Source organism: Simochromis diagramma, unplaced genomic scaffold (genome assembly GCF_900408965.1).
Source record: "Simochromis diagramma unplaced genomic scaffold, fSimDia1.1 OVJJ01000402.1, whole genome shotgun sequence".
NCBI lineage: Eukaryota > Metazoa > Chordata > Actinopteri > Cichliformes > Cichlidae > Simochromis > Simochromis diagramma.
The window spans coordinates 3,473,704-3,491,797 of NW_024386972.1; the positions used below are offsets into that span (position 1 = coordinate 3,473,704).

General features: G+C 39.5%; 1 protein-coding gene across 3 annotated transcripts in view; it reads right to left on the reverse strand.

Moving 5' to 3' along the window:
* LOC120738164 (disks large homolog 5-like) overlaps positions 1-18,094 on the reverse strand; it is a 30,511-nt gene that overhangs the window by 1,999 nt on the left and 10,418 nt on the right. For 2 of the 3 annotated variants that reach the window (XM_040039281.1, XM_040039279.1), the window contains exons 6-31: positions 16,692-16,948; positions 16,010-16,322; positions 15,090-15,320; positions 13,796-13,980; positions 13,552-13,677; positions 13,197-13,329; positions 12,940-13,064; positions 12,503-12,678; positions 12,243-12,346; positions 10,829-10,921; positions 9,548-10,504; positions 9,289-9,412; positions 8,940-9,084; positions 7,823-7,944; positions 7,203-7,283; positions 6,966-7,125; positions 5,621-5,783; positions 5,389-5,522; positions 4,918-5,082; positions 4,617-4,800; positions 4,221-4,369; positions 3,749-3,919; positions 3,417-3,613; positions 2,406-2,549; positions 2,102-2,229; positions 1,602-1,711 (exon numbers count right to left, since the gene is read on the reverse strand). In XM_040039281.1, coding sequence (XP_039895215.1) covers positions 1,602-1,711; positions 2,102-2,229; positions 2,406-2,549; positions 3,417-3,613; positions 3,749-3,919; positions 4,221-4,369; positions 4,617-4,800; positions 4,918-5,082; positions 5,389-5,522; positions 5,621-5,783; positions 6,966-7,125; positions 7,203-7,283; positions 7,823-7,944; positions 8,940-9,084; positions 9,289-9,412; positions 9,548-10,504; positions 10,829-10,921; positions 12,243-12,346; positions 12,503-12,678; positions 12,940-13,064; positions 13,197-13,329; positions 13,552-13,677; positions 13,796-13,980; positions 15,090-15,320; positions 16,010-16,322; positions 16,692-16,948 — 4,877 coding nt within the window. The remainder of the gene's footprint in view (positions 1-1,601; positions 1,712-2,101; positions 2,230-2,405; positions 2,550-3,416; positions 3,614-3,748; positions 3,920-4,220; positions 4,370-4,616; positions 4,801-4,917; positions 5,083-5,388; positions 5,523-5,620; positions 5,784-6,965; positions 7,126-7,202; positions 7,284-7,822; positions 7,945-8,939; positions 9,085-9,288; positions 9,413-9,547; positions 10,505-10,828; positions 10,922-12,242; positions 12,347-12,502; positions 12,679-12,939; positions 13,065-13,196; positions 13,330-13,551; positions 13,678-13,795; positions 13,981-15,089; positions 15,321-16,009; positions 16,323-16,691; positions 16,949-18,094) is intronic. The other variant, XM_040039280.1, reaches the window with a different exon arrangement.

The following is an 18,094-nucleotide window of genomic DNA, read 5'->3' on the forward strand; positions in this document are numbered from 1 at the left end:
ATAGTGTGTGGATATTTTAATACATCTTGAACATTGCTAAATACAAATTTAGAGTGAATTTCTTTTATACAAAAATGTGAATACATTTATCTCAATTCAACTGCATATAAATTATTCATGTTTCTGGGCTGCTACTGCCAACATTAACTTAAATGAAAACCATTTTCCTGGAAATTCTACTGGCAGTAATAGACAAGAAAGTCTTTTTGGATAAATCAGCAAAGTTAACAAGGATCAACTACCCTTATTAGCATTTTATCGAAATAAAATAAAAAAATACTCAGAAGTTGACTAAAGTAACTATAGATGCAATTTAAAGGAGATTTCTACTAGTTTTTACAGCAAAACTTCTCATTTCTGCCAACAAATCTAACAGCTTCGCTTCAGTGAAATCTCCCTACTTTAAACCCATCCATCCCACTCAGTACCCATGACCGCACACAGCCTTGAGAATTCATGTGTTTACCAGTCTTCATCTTTTACCTCTGACTTCACCTAGAATACCACTGTCTCTCTCCTTTCACTCATTATGCAGTCAACACATTGGTCTGCTGATGCTTCTCAGAGGATAGAAACCCATGAAAAACCTTGGGCTCCTGTCAGTTGCTGCAGCAGGCAGTGGGAGGTGTGTTTTTGTGTACATGGAAGCTGAGGCCGGCAGGGCATCGTGTGTTTTTAGCCACCCACACCACGAAGCGGAGCCACAGGCCTCGTGAGCCCCTCCCAGGACAGCTGGCACTCAGCTGATGACAGCGAAGGCTTAGCAGGAATCAATCTGAACCATGTTTGCCTGCTGCACCGTTTCATAGATTTATGGACGCGTGTGTGTACGTGCGTGGTGGAAAAAGCCTGTTCCTGCCCGACCCGAGTTTGCCCTGATTTGCATGCGTTTGTGTGCGCATGTGCATGAAGCACCATGCCGAAGGTTCAGCAGATTTAATCTTCCCACGGATTACAAATGAAAAAGCAGAGGATCTGTGAGCCATCACCATCAGTCGATGAAAACAGGTGGTGGAAGAGAGCACGTCGTGTCTTCGCAACTAATGATGCTGATCAAATTTTGGTTGATCAATTCGTTTTGTTATGGATGGAGGGCAAATGTGATTATAAAACCAGCAAGACTTCTGCGGATGCCAATTTCCCAAGCAACTGTCTCAAGCCAGATAAAATTAAGCATAATCAGGAATAATCAGTCCTTCAAGCGAGAATGGCTTTAAAATGGGGGAACTTTAAGTAATCTTTAAATAATTCTTTATGACCTGACATTTTTAGATTACATATTGATTTAATGCCCAAGTAGTTATTTGCAAAATAGAAACAGATTATTACTTTAGTTCAGAATATACGGATGAGTTTTGTTCATCAATGTGGCTTTATTTGAAAATGCTATGGCCCACATTTTCCCTTTCTTCTCAGAAACAGCCTCCAGAGGCAAAAGCTTTGGATGAGTTCTCTCTGTATGTTGTTCAAGGTTTGGAGCTTGACAAATAACTGGGTAAACAAAACTGGTACCACAACACAAAGCATGCTCAACATGTCTGACAGGTAGAAATAAAAAAAAAAAATAATTTAAAAGTCAAAGCAGGCATGAAATTACTCACTTTATCTGCTTGGCATTTTTGTAGCGGATGAATATGATGATTGGGTAGATGTGAACCATGTGAAGACGTTCAATGGCGTGAGGGGCAATGTCAAGTAAGCAGTGACAGTCCTATGAGAGAAGACAACATGAGAAATGGGAGATGTTTCAAAAAAAAAGAACACTGCAGAAAAGATCAAGTATTTATTTTCACGCTCTGTGTGTTTAAAGACTTCTAGCAGTTTATCGGATATCAACAACAACATAAATGTCAACATAAAAAAAATAAAAGGTTCTTTGAAAATATGTAGCCAATCAAGTTATTTTAATCAGTTTGGAAGTTTGGCTGTATTGCATTATTTGGAATGCAGCTGAAAGTCCTCTGAAGATTGTAAGAAAAGTTGGAAAGACAGCAGTGCATAAACTTCAAGATACAACTGCTATTGGTGCAGGGTCATAAATGTGTCATTTCTGGACAAGCAAATCAATAAATAATGCAGATTAAGGTCATTTTAAATTTACCTTTTCTGTGATTTCTTTTATTGAGGCGACTGTTGTCACGTCAAAATGCCCACTCCTCCGTTTGTAATCAATGAACACACAATCCTTTACTCCACGCTCTATTGCCTGCTGAGATGCCTTCATAATTTCTAAAAGTAAAGAAAAAAAAAAAAGCAACATTTTTTATTTTAATATACACGTCAAGTTCTCTGATCTTTGAGTTTCATGTTAGGTAGCTCTCAGTGAAATCTCCCTTGCACAATAACACAAGTTTGATGGACACACACATCCTTCATGTATAAATTCACACAAATCAGAAGCTCACCAGGCAAACAGCGACAGAACTTTGTAGGAGCCTCCTTCTCCAACATGTCCTTACAGGCCTCCACTAATGGACCCAAGATCAGCACTGGACGAGGCGAAGAGCACTCCACCTTCTGAACCCGCTGGTACATGAGGCTCACACCGTCTGTGCAGGGAATAAACCAAAGCAATTTATTCCAAAGGCATAACAGGAGAGAGATACTGCCGCTCATTTTAACCGTGGTTTCTGTGTCATGTGAAAGCTTCAGTTTCTTTCAAGAAAAATCCAGCTATATAAACACATCTTCATGCCTGAGATCTGCCTCACAAATCTGGCAACAAATCATCATGTAAGGTTAATAGGGACATTCATAGTAGCAGTTTCTATCTAGTATCAAGCCTAAAGAATAAAATCTGACCTTTTCAAACTTGAGTATTATTAAGTCTTAGAGATTAGGCTTAATTGGGAGAAGGCTTTTAAATAAATAAATAAATAAATAAATAAATGTATGAACTTTTCTTTAAACACTTAAAGGGAACTGATTTTAAACACCAAAGACTAAAATTTATTTGGTAAAACTGTGGTGTCTGTGATGAAATGTAATTCTGTTTGTTGCACCTCCAGATGCAGCTGTGTGAAGTCTGATAAATTGACTGAAGTCAAGACTATATCCAGTAAATTAAATCTTGGATGCTTAGAAAGTGAGCAAGCCTCTGCAGCGTGCTCCACATTCAAACCTCTGACAAATCTGCCTGTGGTTGAACAGATTTGTGGGTAATTTTAGGTCCAACTCTTGAGAAGGAATGTGTGAAATACAATAATCAGATTCTGCTGTATTCACTGTGAACTTTTTGATTTCAAACAGTCCTTTGTAAGTTTAACAATGTGATGACAGTATAATGCAATGCTGGTGAAGTAAGCGCTCAAGAAAATCCAAATATGTGCTTATTCCAGAATCAACCTTTCTTATACAATTATGTCTTTTTTTTGTGCATTTTTAAATAAAGTTGTGTTTAGAAGAGGGTTTCTCACCCTCTGTGATGGGTAAAGAATCTGTGCTAATGGCGTCCAAAGCCGTCATGTCCTTTCCATCCTTGGATCCACTCCGTTTGTGCTTTAGCCTCCGGCGAAAGAATGACCTCCGAGCAGCAGCAGACAGCGTCCTGCTAGTGCCGTTTTCATCCTTCATATCAGCCATGCTGTGCCTTCTGTAGAATTCCTGGTCCATCCTTATGGAGATAATATTTCAATCCATATCAACATGCTATCAAACTAATGTTCTTTAACATTAAAGTTTGATGAATGTAGAATTTCTCAACAGATTTTCTAAATCAGAAAACCACAAATTCTTACACTGTACTTACATGTATTTACTTGGAATCTGTCCTTTCTCTAGTTTCTGTGCACTCTCATCAAGCTGCCAGGCCATCCAGAAGCCAAAATTACCATTTGGTAGTGTGTCTTCAACATAAAGGATGTCGTCTTTCTTAAAGCTTAGCTCCTGCTCCATTTCTGCCACTCTCTCATAAAGTGCTCTGCCAAATATGAATAAAGTAGTTGGGGAAGATGTCAATGGCATGATAAACAAAACTTTGCAGATTATAATGGAAAAACAAGTCTTACAAGGTATACTCTACAAGCTTCAACGAGTTATTGACCTGACACACAAATCACCAAAACATGTCTGTTCTGTTAGCTCAATGTTCCCAAACTTTACTGCCCATTTCCCGGTGGTTAGGTTCCATTTTGGATTTTGTTTAACATAAAATTAAAAGGCACAATATTCATGTCATGCCAGCAGTTTAATTTCAGTGGCCTGATAAATATTCAGGGTACCTTATGAAAAATCCATCTCCGGGACTCTCTCTTACTGCATCAAGGTTGTCTGCATAGTTCTGGACCTTGAAGGTGATCGTTTCAGCTGGTTTCAACAATTCCAGGTAAGCATCTTCTTTAGTTTTGTTCTTCATGCTGACACCATTGTACTGTTTAAAAAACAAACAAATAAATTAAAACTATAAAGACAATCATCTACAAGACAGAAAGCAGTCAGATTCTATGTCTAAACCTGCTTTAATGTGCTTTTCTTCTAGCCTCAGAGCATTATAATACAGGTACACAAATCACACAATTATGTCCAGTATTGTTTTCACTACAGCTACTGCAGCTTACTTTTTATTGAACACATGACAACTTTGGTGCGTCATAGTTATTGACAAATATGAAAGATACCTCCAGCATCAAATCTCCAGGCAGTAAACCATCAGGACCCCTAGCAGGGCTGTCATCATCTAAACTCTCCACAAAGATGCCATAAAGGTTCCCTCCACAGATCTGAACTCCCAGCTCCACGTGGATCCTCTTCAGCCTCACCAACCGATACTCTGGAACCCTGCGTGGATTTGAACGAGGAAGCCTGAAAGAAAAATACATTTTAAGAAGTTCGACCAGTAGATTCAAAGTCTATTTTAAAGGGCTGTATTAAAACACCATATCAACCCAGCGAACATAAAAGCAGATATAAAGCTACTACCTGGAGGAGATGTGTGGACTAGTGGCAGGAGTCGTTTGTTTGGATGCAGGAGTAATCGTGCCTTCATCCTGCTCACTCAGTAAATCTACAGTGGAGTGATTGTCCGGTGTGGTGGCTCCGCTGTCATGGGGTGACGGCTGGTTGCTGATGGAGTCCATCCGAGAACTAAAAAGATGAGAAACAAAGTCAGAATCTTTTCTAATCATTTAATATTTTACCCTAAAGTCCAAATAACTGTTTTTTTTAGAGAATACACTTTAGGGTTTGTTTACTGTTATAGCACATTCGTGCCATCTCCTTTTTAGTGTTAATATTTGTTACTCAATCATAATTACATAACCCATTTCTTATTCCTGTGCTACCTGTGCTCCTGTGTATGAAGTCTTTACGATTGTGTACTCATGCGTTTGCTTTGCACATACTGTGCTTTATACAGAAAAGGGCACTGCTAAGCTCTCGTCTCCCTCTTACCCTGAACGAGAGTGATTCCCCAGCTGAAACATGTGTGGATTATACTGAGCCAAAATGGTGACCGTGTCACATTGCTGCCCGATCACCAGTCGTGCCTGCTGCTCATTGGCATTGCGAAGGTTGATTCCATTAAACTGGAAACAGAAGGGATTCATTAGAGGCAGAAAAAAAAAAAAAAAAAAAAAAAAAAAAAAAGATAAATCATGGATATGCAGTAAAGTAGCTAATGTACCTCGAGAAGTTGATCTCCGTACTCTAATCGAGCTTGATGAGCAATGCTACCTGCTGTCACTTTGGACACAAACACTCCGCCATTCTCTCCACTCACAATGGAGATACCAAGCGGTTCTGCTCCCTTCTGTACCGTCACATTTCGTGGCTCCCCCAGGTATGGCCTTCAGGGGGAAAAAAAGAACATTTATGTGTTTTGACATCTTATAGAAAAGTTGCAAGCATGCAACTTTGGGGAAGAAAAAATTAGAATAAGCTCTTCCCTTCAATCTAATGTTTTCCTACACAATATGAGTCTGCATGCTATCATGCATGTCATGTATGCAAATAATCACCGAATCATGTGACATTTTTCACACAAATGTGTATTGTTCAAACAATAATATGCACGTACCAGCCACAACATTAAAAAACCCTTGCAGGTAAAGTAAATAACAGTAATCACGATCCTGGTATGTGGCTGATACCACCCACAAAAACAGCAGCACCATATGAAGGCAACGACAGTCCCCAACTGGACAATGTCAGGGCCTCCAACCTCTCAAAATCCCAATCTGATCAAGCATCTGATGCTTGAGCCTGTAGCCTCATGTCTGACAATACCAGACACGCCCAAAGGTCTTATGTTTGTGCACCTAATGGTCCAAGCTGTTTTTGTAGCACACTGTACCAAGAACAAGGTTTTAATGTTGTGGCTGATGTGCCAAGCGTGCATTTTCAAATCCCACTTCATGTCATGCAATCATACAACATTTAACAGCATTCTGAATAAATAATGAGCAGAGAAGATGACGACCTAAGGATACACATCCATTTCATTACTGCCATTATTAAACATTCAAAAGAATCTAGCACCGCTGCTGCAAAGTGAGTCTAGACTGTAACATTTATATATGCAGAGTGTAGGCAGAATGATCAGATCTGTGCGCCAACAGTCCTGCAGACAGTGCTTATACTGTATGTGCTACCAGCACAAGACAAACCTCAAGCTTCTTAAAGAGAAGAACTTGGGCTTAATTCCAAGTGGAGGTCTAACAGAGGAAGTGCAGTAAGAGACAAATCTGAGAAGCAGAATGACAGGGAAAAAATAAAAAACAGACAAAGACAGAAAGATTTCAAGTTACAAGGCTCAGCAGCAGAGAAGAAAGTGAAGATAATAAAATGATAGATTGTGGTGACAGTGTTGGATGGAGGCTTGAGGCTTGAGGCTTTGTTTACTGCTTTGCAAGCATTTAATCACAATGAACCAGACAAAAAGTACAGACAAATGGTGGAAAACATGTCTTGTGGTGCTGAATCATGGTGGGATAAAGATTCGGACAATGACGAGGATTCGGTTGGCCTACCCATCCTTTCGCCTGTCACCAATCGAAGCAGGGCTGACTGATATCCTAGGTTGGGTGGAAATGGAGCTCTGCGATTGGCTGCTAGCGAAAGACGACGTGTCCAGGTTGACAGGGGACATTGGAGGTGTTGGGCTGCTACCCTCCGAATGTGTAAGTGAGCCTGGAGTGACAGCGGATATAAAAAAAGTTGAAGTAACATTTGGTACCAGTAGATGTTGCTCCCAGACTGAACAGTACCTTTGTCAGATCCAGTGGCGCGAGGATAACGAATTGGAGGGATCTTAATCCGTTCTGCTCTAAATTGAGTACCAGAGGTGCCTAAGAAAAAACAGGAAATTTATTAAAAGGGTCAGTTGACCCATACTTGGGGGGGGGGGGGAGAAAAAAAAAAAAAAAAGAAAACAAGAAACATTTTCTCACACAACTGAGGGTATCCAACCATGTTGATATGGGAATTCCCCAGGAAATATATGAACAACTGTGATAAGCCCCTTTCCCCGACACTGCTAATCTAAATATTTACCACAGAGCAAATGTTTGATGTAGCCAGTTAATCACCATCGTCTCCTGAGCCAATTAAACTGCTACAAGACTTTCTAAACACTCATTACAGAAAATTTGCATTTAAAACTGACATTTCATAAATATAATGAGTTTAAGAGTAAAATTAAAGTTAAATAATTTTGTGTCACAGAAGTCCGTGTTTGCCAACAATGCAACGACGCCAGTTAGGGGTTTTGCTAGCAGTGATAAATAGTGGGCTAAATAAGTGCGGACTGAATTAAGAAAAATGTAAACAACATTATTCACATTTTAAACATGTCGTGATTACCATAAAACTAGGGCACCATACATACTCATTCTGTTGCTGCAGGGCAAGGAGTTAGTACTGTGTGGTGGTTGGCTGCAGCTCCGCTCAGTCGGGTTTCCAGTGCGCTTGTGGCTGAGGTCCAGACTGAGGCGACCTTGATGCTGGGGGCTAAGAGTAGAGGGGGGGGGGAGGAAAAAGAAAAGGCCTGCGTAAGTCCCCCGGCAGTCAATTATTCAACCCAGGGCAAGATATAATTTGCTACATGCCATCTGTCCATGAGATCTGGGGCAGGATACACAGTTGTTTCGCTGCTATAAATACACCATTCAGGATTTAGCAAATCTGTGGTTAAAATGAAAAACAGTACTACTAGAACTAATGTCTACTTTGCAGTAAGCATCAAAATAAACTGTTAAATCTATATATTAAAAAAAAAAAAAAAAAAACAACATCTGAAATTGTCTTTTATTTCTAACTAATGCACCAAAAACCAGAAGTATGCAGAATACAATCACAGCAAAAAAAGAATACAGAATAATTATTTATTAATCTCTCTCTCTGCTTCAAAAGAGACAGTCTAATAGTCGAGATAAAATATCAGTTTTCTAACAGATATAGATATTTCAAGATGTCGTAACAAGGAAAAAAGTAAACTTAAAAAGCATTTGGAGAACACTTTTCTCCAACGAGGCCGATGACCTAGCTCAGAATTTCTTAACGACGTGACCTGGTTCTGTCCCAAAATCTGGTGGCTTTCTTTGTCCCTGCTCCACATTTCCACCAAGTTGTATTTGACTAGTTGCTGCATTATCTGTCTAACAGACAAAAACAGCACTGAAGATACTCTACCTGTCGAATAATTCAATTAATCATGGGTGAACTCTATTAAGTCAATTCAAAGACCTGGAATTGAGAGTTCTGTTTCACCGACAAATTGTAGTGGTTTAGTCGACTCAGCTACCTTCTTCCTATTAAATGTCTGCAGTGAATGAGGTGTGATTGAAACAGAAAATTTTACTTGACACTATATGCAAAATAAGTATACTCATTAATTCATATATTCACATGGCAAAATGACAAGATTTATTTTTAGGATTCACAACAGTAAAAAGGCTCGTGAAGAAGAGTTGGACTCGTGCATGTCGAAAAGACTGACAGAACACCTTGTGTGTGTATGAGGATGACTGCTCGAGCTGGGAGCTGGAGGAGGGTTGTTGGCCTGGACCTCATGGCTCCAGGCTGTGTAGACAGGGTTCCTCATGACAGCCGTCACAGCAGGGCAAGGGGCAAAACTTCGTTGTGCAGGGTCTGGAGGACAAATAGTGGGATTAGACATCAACAAGTAGTAGTTATGTGACATTTCCATCCTATAAATATCAAGCTAGTTCAATAGAAAAAACCCCAACAAATCGAAATCAACTTTCTATTTTTATTATTAGTGATCCATGCAGTGTTTGGAAATGTGAAAAAAATGGAAAAAAGTGAACACATTAAGCTGTTCCCATAACTTACGTGATGCAATGCTACTGTAGCTTTTGGGTGCATATTGTACGCTGTACCGATTGGTTCGTATAGGAGAGAAACGTAACAAGTCCACTGGCTCTGGGGAGTGTTCATCGTTAGAGAAACTCTGTACCTGCAAGGAGCAAACGTACAGCTTGTAAGCCTTTTAATTTTTGAGGAAATAAGGGACACAAAATAATACAAACCATAGCATCTATAAAATGTCAAATAGTAAATTCCTCAACATGTTCTTTAAATACTCAGTTACCTGAACGGGAACAGGAATGTGCAATGGAGTCACATTTCGACGTAGTGCTGGTGCTGATTTTGGCCGGTATCTCTTTTTTCCTTGCACTTCTGTCCTGTACCGGTTCTCCTCCTCTTCTTCCTCCTCAGCAGGTTTCTTGGAGCTGCCCTTGGCCTCTCCTGGAGGGCCATCATTGAAATAGCATTGGTTTCCCACCTCTCCCTTGTCCTTAGGATTCGTAGCTTGGGCAGGGGATGCTGGTGGTGTGCCGGTGGTAATGGTGGAGTCCGACGCGGAGCTGTTCTGCTGCCGATGCTTGAACCTAAACGAGTCGCTCCTTGCTGGTGGGGTGGGGGGTGTCTGAGCAGATTCAGACACTGAGCTCTGCGGTGAGTGAGACAGGGACATGTAGTCCAGTTTTTGGGCTGCATCAGGTCTCCTGAAAGCATTCATGTCAAAAATAGACTTCCTCTGTTTGGGCTTCTTATAGATGGACAGTTGGGTGTACTCTGAAACAGTTCCCACTATGACTTTAGGCCATGTGCCTCCACTGGGCTTGACTGGCGAGCTCTGCACTCGGTCCACAGCAGCCTGTGGTGAGCTGCAGTCGGACAGAAGAGGGGTGAAGGTAAAAGGCCGATGCTGGAGGTCCTGCCTCCGGTAGCAGAATTCTGGGTGGGGTTCCGAAGGACTATGTGAGGCAGAAAAGGAACGGGAATGCGGGGAACCATTGGAAAAGGGTTTGTGGTGGGAGTGAGTGCTGCCACTGCTGCTATTCAGGGAGTCACCGGTATCCTTGCATGCTTCCTCCCCTCTGCTGCCAAAGTCACAGCTACAAATGTCAGTTTGTGTGGAGCAATTGTGCTTAGAGTTTCTGCAGTTTCTCGTGTGGCCCTCACAGGACTGGAGTCGCGGGTTCTTTTCAGAGTCTCTCAAAGTTTCATATAAACTCTGGCCAGAACAGCTTTGGGGAAAGAACTGTGCAGGAAGAAATGTTGATAAATATACATTAAAATAGTTTAAATGCAATAAATAGCTTCCGATGAAATGGACGATCGCTGACATTTTTAACCAAGAACTTGAGATAGCATTTAAAAATTAAAGATACTGGTAGCAATTAAGGTTTAAGAAGACTTTGCATTGTCTATTAACCCAATGAGCATTTGCACGAAGTAAGCATTGTACAACTAGCATAAAGCCTGACCATTGGGAGTCTATTAGAAGAAACAGCAGTATGTGATGTTACAGTTGTGAGAAGTAAAACAGAGGAATCTGTATGTGTTTGGGCTACGGAGTTTTTACCTTCATGAGGGAGAGGCTGAGAGAATTTCGGCAGTTTCTCAGCAGAGACTCACATTCAGAGAGCGACTTGTTATCGAGCGCAATTCCATTGATCTGGAAAAAAAAAAAAAAAAAAAAAAAAAAAAAAAAGTCCCATAAATAAGAGCTTACTTACCTAGACATCATCATCATCGTACTCCATCTTGAAATGGCGTCTGCAAATGTGCTAGTTATGGTTAGAATTTAGATTACCGGTATCTGAGGTGTGCGCATCCTCATTACACAACATTAACCATTAAAATGATGGCTGATGTGTACTTGGGTACAAAAATAGTGGCCACCTGCCCTTAAAAGTAATCAAGTCCCAAAAAATTCCTTGATTAGGATTATGGAGGTACTTTATTATTTAAAAAGGCTTGCATTATTTACAGAAATCTGATATTTTAAAAAATAAAGTGAGATCATACTGAATTCCCTGTCTCAAACATGTAGGTAGGACATCAAGACAATTCAGGACTTAAGTAGGATTGTGAGACCTCCCAAAAACGAAGCTTAGACGCATTTTCAGTACAGTTACTGATATCAAAGCAGCCAGCTATGATAGAGTGCATGATGTAAGACTATCAGCAAATGATGGTCTATTAATGAATTTTGGGTCCTGGGCAGTGTTAAAGCTGCCAGGGATAAAATTATAGCATAAGGACAAATTACAATATAAAAGACAGATTCAGATCATAATGGAAGCCGTTTGGAATAACCGGCATATTCAAGACCAATAAAGTGTAACATATATGGTGGTCTAAAACTTAAATATAGTCAAGCCAAAAATGATTCCCAGTCATGACTTTTTTTTATCCAACATAAAAGTGCTGAAATCAAAAGATAAGTAGACTATATAATTGTGTTATGGCCTGTATGTATGGTTTGTGTGACAAGGCCAAGTTTGGGAATGTGCTAGCTTACTTTCACTAACATTTAATCCTAGTTTAACTGACAGATTTTATATTATCTGACATATGAAAATTACAAAACTATGTTAATAGTGTGCAGCAGTGTACTGTGAGCATCTTTGTATTGTAGCTGATATTTTGGAAACCTCCAGTGAATTTTTAGTAATGTCAGATTTTACTTCATCTCAGAGGTCAGCCTCACTGGAAGCCCACAGTCTCCATTATATCCTCTCTGTATAACAGTGAAACTGGCTGCATTACTTCATGTTCATTGAAGTTATGAAATGTATACATATACACAACAAATTTCCTCTACTGTTTCAACACTGTACTTTGAAGGCAAGTAGTTGGAACATGCTGCAGTTGTGCTTGTCTTAAAACAACTTGAATGTGGTCAGTAGAGGGCACTAGAGACCACAGCCATCTCTTGATAACAAACAGGCTTTTATCAAACAAATGATAAACTTTTCAGTGATCATACTCACAGCTAACAGTCTGTCACCAATAGTGAGATTGCAGTCTTTAGCAGCTGGGCTGCCAGCAGCCAAAGTGGCAACAAACACTCCACTTTCCAAACCTAGTCCACTGTCTATGAGGAAAAACAATTAGAAAAAACACACCCCAATTACCATCACATATACAGATAATTAAACGCAAATACTTTGCACTTTAATGTCATTACTAGCTTGTCAAGGCAGACATTATAACGGTGAAGTTTATTACTTATTTGGAAATTGAAGCTGACCTTTGTGTCCAGCTAAGTTTATCTGGATTGGAGTGATGATCCGTCCTCCTAGTGACTTTCTTCTACGAACCACCATATTAATCATGCCTTCACCACTCAACACAGCTTTGATCACCTGCTTCCTGTCTTTATTGGTCAGGTCCACGTCATTTATTTTAAGCAACCAGTCATTTACCCTGAACAGAAATAAGAGAGAATATAATAATAATGAAAGAGAAGCCAACTATGATTTGAAATTTGATTTCATGTGTTGTGTAAATTGACATGTATCAAAAATCTGATTTTCTGAGTGCTGCATACTAAATTTTACAAGTGAAAATATGAAAATGTGTTTCTATTCTCCAAATAAAGCTTATTATTAGAACCAAAACTCAGGTGTCAAATGACAAAGGGAAATCAAAACATTTATATACACTGAGGAGGAAAGTGACAGTTACCTTAATCTTCCCTCAGCAATACTTCCTTTATCCACCTTAGTTACAAATACACCACAGTCCCCTGGTAAATAGGGATCATTTACCCCTTCAGCAATATCAAATCCAAGTGCTTTCAAATCCATGTCCTGCAAAAATGAAAAATCATGAGGAATATTATGACTTTTTGATTCTGAATTAGTTCATTCATTAAGCGCAATTCTCTAAAGGCAAATCACATTTCTTAAAAAACAAAAAAGAAAACTCCAAATGATCCTTACTCTGTGCTTCTCAAATTCTACAACTTCTGTCTCCCACTCCATTGAGTCAGTGTCTATGGCTGAATCATGTGAACTGTGGGCCATCAGCTGACGATATCTTGCTTCCTTTTCCAGCTCATCTTCCAACTTTTCTCTGCAGGAAACATGAAATATGTAGCTCTTCAGTAAGTATTTCAAAGTAATTTGAACTGTCCTGTGTAAATAAAATTCATCCACTGGGTGGCACAAAAGATCATTAAGGAAGAGAAGCACTTTTAACACAAATATAAATCAATGAATAATATTCAAGTTTACCTAAAATAGAACACAAGACATTTATCTGTCTCAAAAACAACTTTTGGGAGAAATAACGCACTTTAGTTCTTTGAGTTCCCGCGTCGCATCGTTCTTCTGCTTTCTCATGTCATCCAGATTCCTCAGAGCGTCTGCCAGATCACTCACAGCTCTATCCCTTTCTCGTCTCAGGTTGTCACACAGTGTACTGAGTGATGCACATATTGTCATCAGGTGTCACATAAAATACACACAAACTATTTTTGCCCAAGTCTCCTCGCAATGACATGCATCTACATCTATATTTTTAAAAAACAAATTCTTACCGAATGCTCTCTCTTTCTGCTACAATCTTGTCCCTCTCCTGGAAGGCCCAGTCCCGCCGACACTTGGCGACCTCAGCCTCCTGCAAGGCCTCCTTCAGCTCCTGCGAGATGGCCTCATACTGCTTCCTCAGAATCTCGATCTCCTTGGTGGCTCGTTCCATGTTCATGGTGGCAGAGTCCTGTTCCTGCAGGAGTAGATCAAATTGATGGGTGATAAATGTCACCGGAGAAGTGAAGGTGCTTTTAGTCCAATATGGTATTTGATAACATGTGGCAAATTCCTCTAAATTTGTGTCATAAGAAAGTATTTTCACCTTTCACCCACTCTGTACACTAACTTTGCAGTAATATTATACTCAACACATGTTTTTAATTATCAGCTTTACATCATTTTGGTGAGAGTTAAGCCTTGAAAGCTCATTGATGTAAATACCCGTTTGAGAGCAGTCATTTTGACTTGACATGGCACAAACACAGATGTTACAAATTAGAATAATGAATCTTGTCCTCTATTGAGGTGAAGCTTTAATGTGATTAGTATCACCTGTGTTTACCTCTAGCAGCAGCCAGAATGGCTGCTGTGAGAAAGGTTTGTTTGAATAATAGATCATTTATTTTTTCTGCTTGTACACTAATCAATAGACTAAATAAAGTGCTTTGTTTTTTTTTTTTGTTTTTGTTTTTTTTTTTTTTTTTTTTTAAATACAAGGTATTAATTACAAGCTATGAAGACATTGTTGCTTTTTTTAAGAAACAAAACTTTCAACTTAGCTGACTCCATCCATCCAAAAACAAGTTCCTGTAAACTAAGATGTAGTTTCCATCTATGATGTATAAAACAGCCATAGACTGGATTAGGTATATAAACCAGATATAATAAAACAAATGTAAAACTCAGTCTGATGGTGTATCTAGAGCACTTGCACTAGATACACTGTTGCATTAATTCCATTTCAGTCTACAGTTTTGCTTAACAATCCATTTCTGACGCAGTGCAGATTTCTGGTGTACTTGGAAGTGAGGGTGAGGCCTGTCACTACAATTATTGGTAATTTCCTAATGTAGGCATCCCTGACTTTTATTATAATTAATCTGACAATCACTGTAAACAGAATGATGGGTGAGTACACATTTCTCAACAGAAATCAATATGTAGAAACCAGCCAGCCGATTGAAGAAAAAAAAAAAAAAAAAAAAAAACTACTACTATGTGAGATGGGATGAAGGGATTACTGTCAGAGAAATAAACCAATCCCTCCATTTGTGATGATAAATCATCTGTCCGTCTGGCTACCTGTCTGGCCTGGTAATACTCTTGCAACAGCTGGTCCCTCTGGATGATGGCCTCTGTCCTCTCCTTCCGGGCCACATCTCTTTCCTCACGCACTGTTTCGATGTCTTTGCAGGCCTGGTTCAGCTCCTTTTGGGCCTCAGCTTTGTCCTTGACCTCGTGACAGAATTTCTCCAGCAGCTCATTCTTTTCACAGATTGCTCGGTCCCTGTCCACCAGCGCTGAGGCCAGCTCCTTCATCAAAAAAAAATATATATAAAGAAAATAAAGAAAAAAAAAAAAGTAAATTTCTATATCTTTTTAAATTTTTACCTTGAGAATTTTGGAATATTTTAATATGATTTGCATATTGTTGTACATTTCCTTTTATGCCGACGTGTTTCTTACATCGCTGTGATTCTGGAATTCCCTCCTTGGGGAGGAATACATTCTTATCTCAGCACAAAGATATGCTGCCAGACAAACTTCCTATTAGATGAAGAACTAAAGAATTTTGCTCCTCTTAAAAGGATTTTTTATGTATTTATTTTGGAGAGCTTCTCAAGTTCATTTTACACAGAAGAGTTAAAAAGCATAACCAAATTTCTCTTCCTGAACTGTGGGTTTTAATAGCAGTGATCATGACGTGGTTACTTTTTAGCCACCCTAAACCTTTGACTGTTGCCAAAAAGAATGACTTCAGCAGTTTAACGACAAGAGATATTTAAGACACAGATGTTACGCAAATGGTCATTCTTCATTAACAGTTTCACTTAAATTAAAAGGAGCCCTGTAAATCTGAAGACATTAATTTCTTTATAGTGCATGTATAATTCCAAATGTCTCTTATCACAATAGTTATTCCTCCAGTGCCTTCTGATCCCGTCTGTGAAATGGTTAACAGTTTTCAGTTCTCACTGATGATCCCTCATTTTAGCTTTTACCTGTCGGAGAGCCTCCAGCTCCTCACTGGCCACCCGTCTCTCTGACGAAGTGTTCTTTAGCTTCGCCTCTGCCATCTCCAGACCCGTCTGGAGCCTGTCCACCTCTTTGATCACCTGATCCCGCTCACTCATGATCAAGCGATATTCACTGATCACAGAGTCCCGCTCCTCCTTGTACTTCTCGCTGTCCTTTGCCGCCTTGAGCTGCTGGGTCTTGAGCCGCGTCACCTCAGACTGCAGCCGTTCCATCTCTCGCTGTAGCTCCTTATTGTGGGCTGTGGCCTTGGATAGTTCTTGGTGGGTGTTGTCAAACCTGCATCAGGCAGGGATTAAGGAATGCAGTGGATTCAATGCCTCTATTAATTTCCAAAGGGTAAACATTTCTACTCTGTCTTGTGCTTAAAACATTAAAATCATGAACAATAAGATCATAGACTGATCAAATGTGGAATTTAAGCATCTAAAAAGAAAACTATAACTGGGATGACATCTGCAAAGCTTCATCTGCATTGGATTAAGCACATTTTAAGCACTGTGCAGATCTGACTTTGGCTCTGTACTCAAGTACTCAGTTTGTAGTATAATTTGCTGCAACTGCTTTTTAGTTTTTTAACAGTTGCTCAGTTTTTGTGTGAAGTTTGTAGCCCTGCTGGCTTTGTAGACCTAATAATTCCAGCTTTACCTTCTTATTGAAGAAGAGTATTGCTGCTGATAGTGGATGGCAGCATCTCTTTGTTTCAGCAGCATGTCGAGTTGCTTCTGCAGCCGGTGGTTCTCTTCCTCAGCCTGGTCCAAACGACTCAAATCGGCATTGTGACTGGCCAACTTGTCATTGTAGTGCTTCCTCAGAGTTTCATAGTCACTCTTTACGGCCTCCAACTTGTCCACAGCTGTGTCGTAGAGCTTGTTAAGGACATCAGAGGAGCCCTCTCTCATTACCTGCAAATAGCATTAAGTCTGGTTATTTTTTTTTATTTTTTTTGCCTGTCCCGTTTGGCTCTTTTGCCATCAGAATTGTTGTCTAAGTCAGGTTATTTAACGAATTAGAGGGCAATAATGGGACTATATCAAGATAAGAGCTGATGCAGTCACTTGGAAAAAGTTATCCGGAATACTTTTCAACTCTGTAGATGCTGAAATGTTGTGCTGTTTGATATAAATCTAAAGTGAAGTGCCTAAATCATTTAATTACCCGTTTCAGTGGAGATTAAACAAAATGTTACTTTAAACTGTTGAAATATCACTTGAACTGTAGTGAACCAGATGATAACTTGTATCTAGCTTCTGTCTAGCTTCTTAACATACTATAGGGCAGTCTGCTTCTGATGCAAGCAGCAACTGGGGTATACTACATGCTTTTAGCATGAATGGATAAGCTTAACTACCATTAAAAATGTATTGCCATTCAATTTTACTAGTTCTGTGGGAACTGTACAGGAAGCAATCGCAGGAGACTGTGGTCGAAACAGTGATTAATGTTACCAGTTTCACCAATTAGCAACCACAGCTAAAAGATGAAGACGCTCAAATGTACAATAAGTACAGTCGACCTGACAGACAGAATTGCTGTCAAATCAGCTGAATAAACTTTTTGACTTGCTACCAGTAAGTTAATTAAGTTAATTTAGTTAATTAAGTGCTGATGAGATCCAATGGACTCAGTCTGGCTTCATGTTTACAAATATTTTGTTTGTAACGTTTAAATTACTATTGAATCTAATCCAAATCATGAACAGAGTGCCAAAAACGGACAAACCAGGACACATTTAGACATGAAAAATTATAGTATGTAATTGGAATCTAACAACTGTACAATAAATGTCTTCTCTGGGCTGGCATCACTTAAAACTAATTTGACTCCTAATTTGACTGAGGCTGAACAGTAGTTTATGCAATGATGACATGACTTCTAGAGACAATGGGGAACGTATCCTTGCTATCAACTAGCCCTGTTATACACATTCTCCATGGTTATATAAGGCATTGCTAACATTTAATGATATGGTCTTGTGACTGCAGTCACGGTGAATGTCAGACTGAGTAATGGTGAGAGACTCAGGTCAAGTCATTTTTGTAATCTGAAAG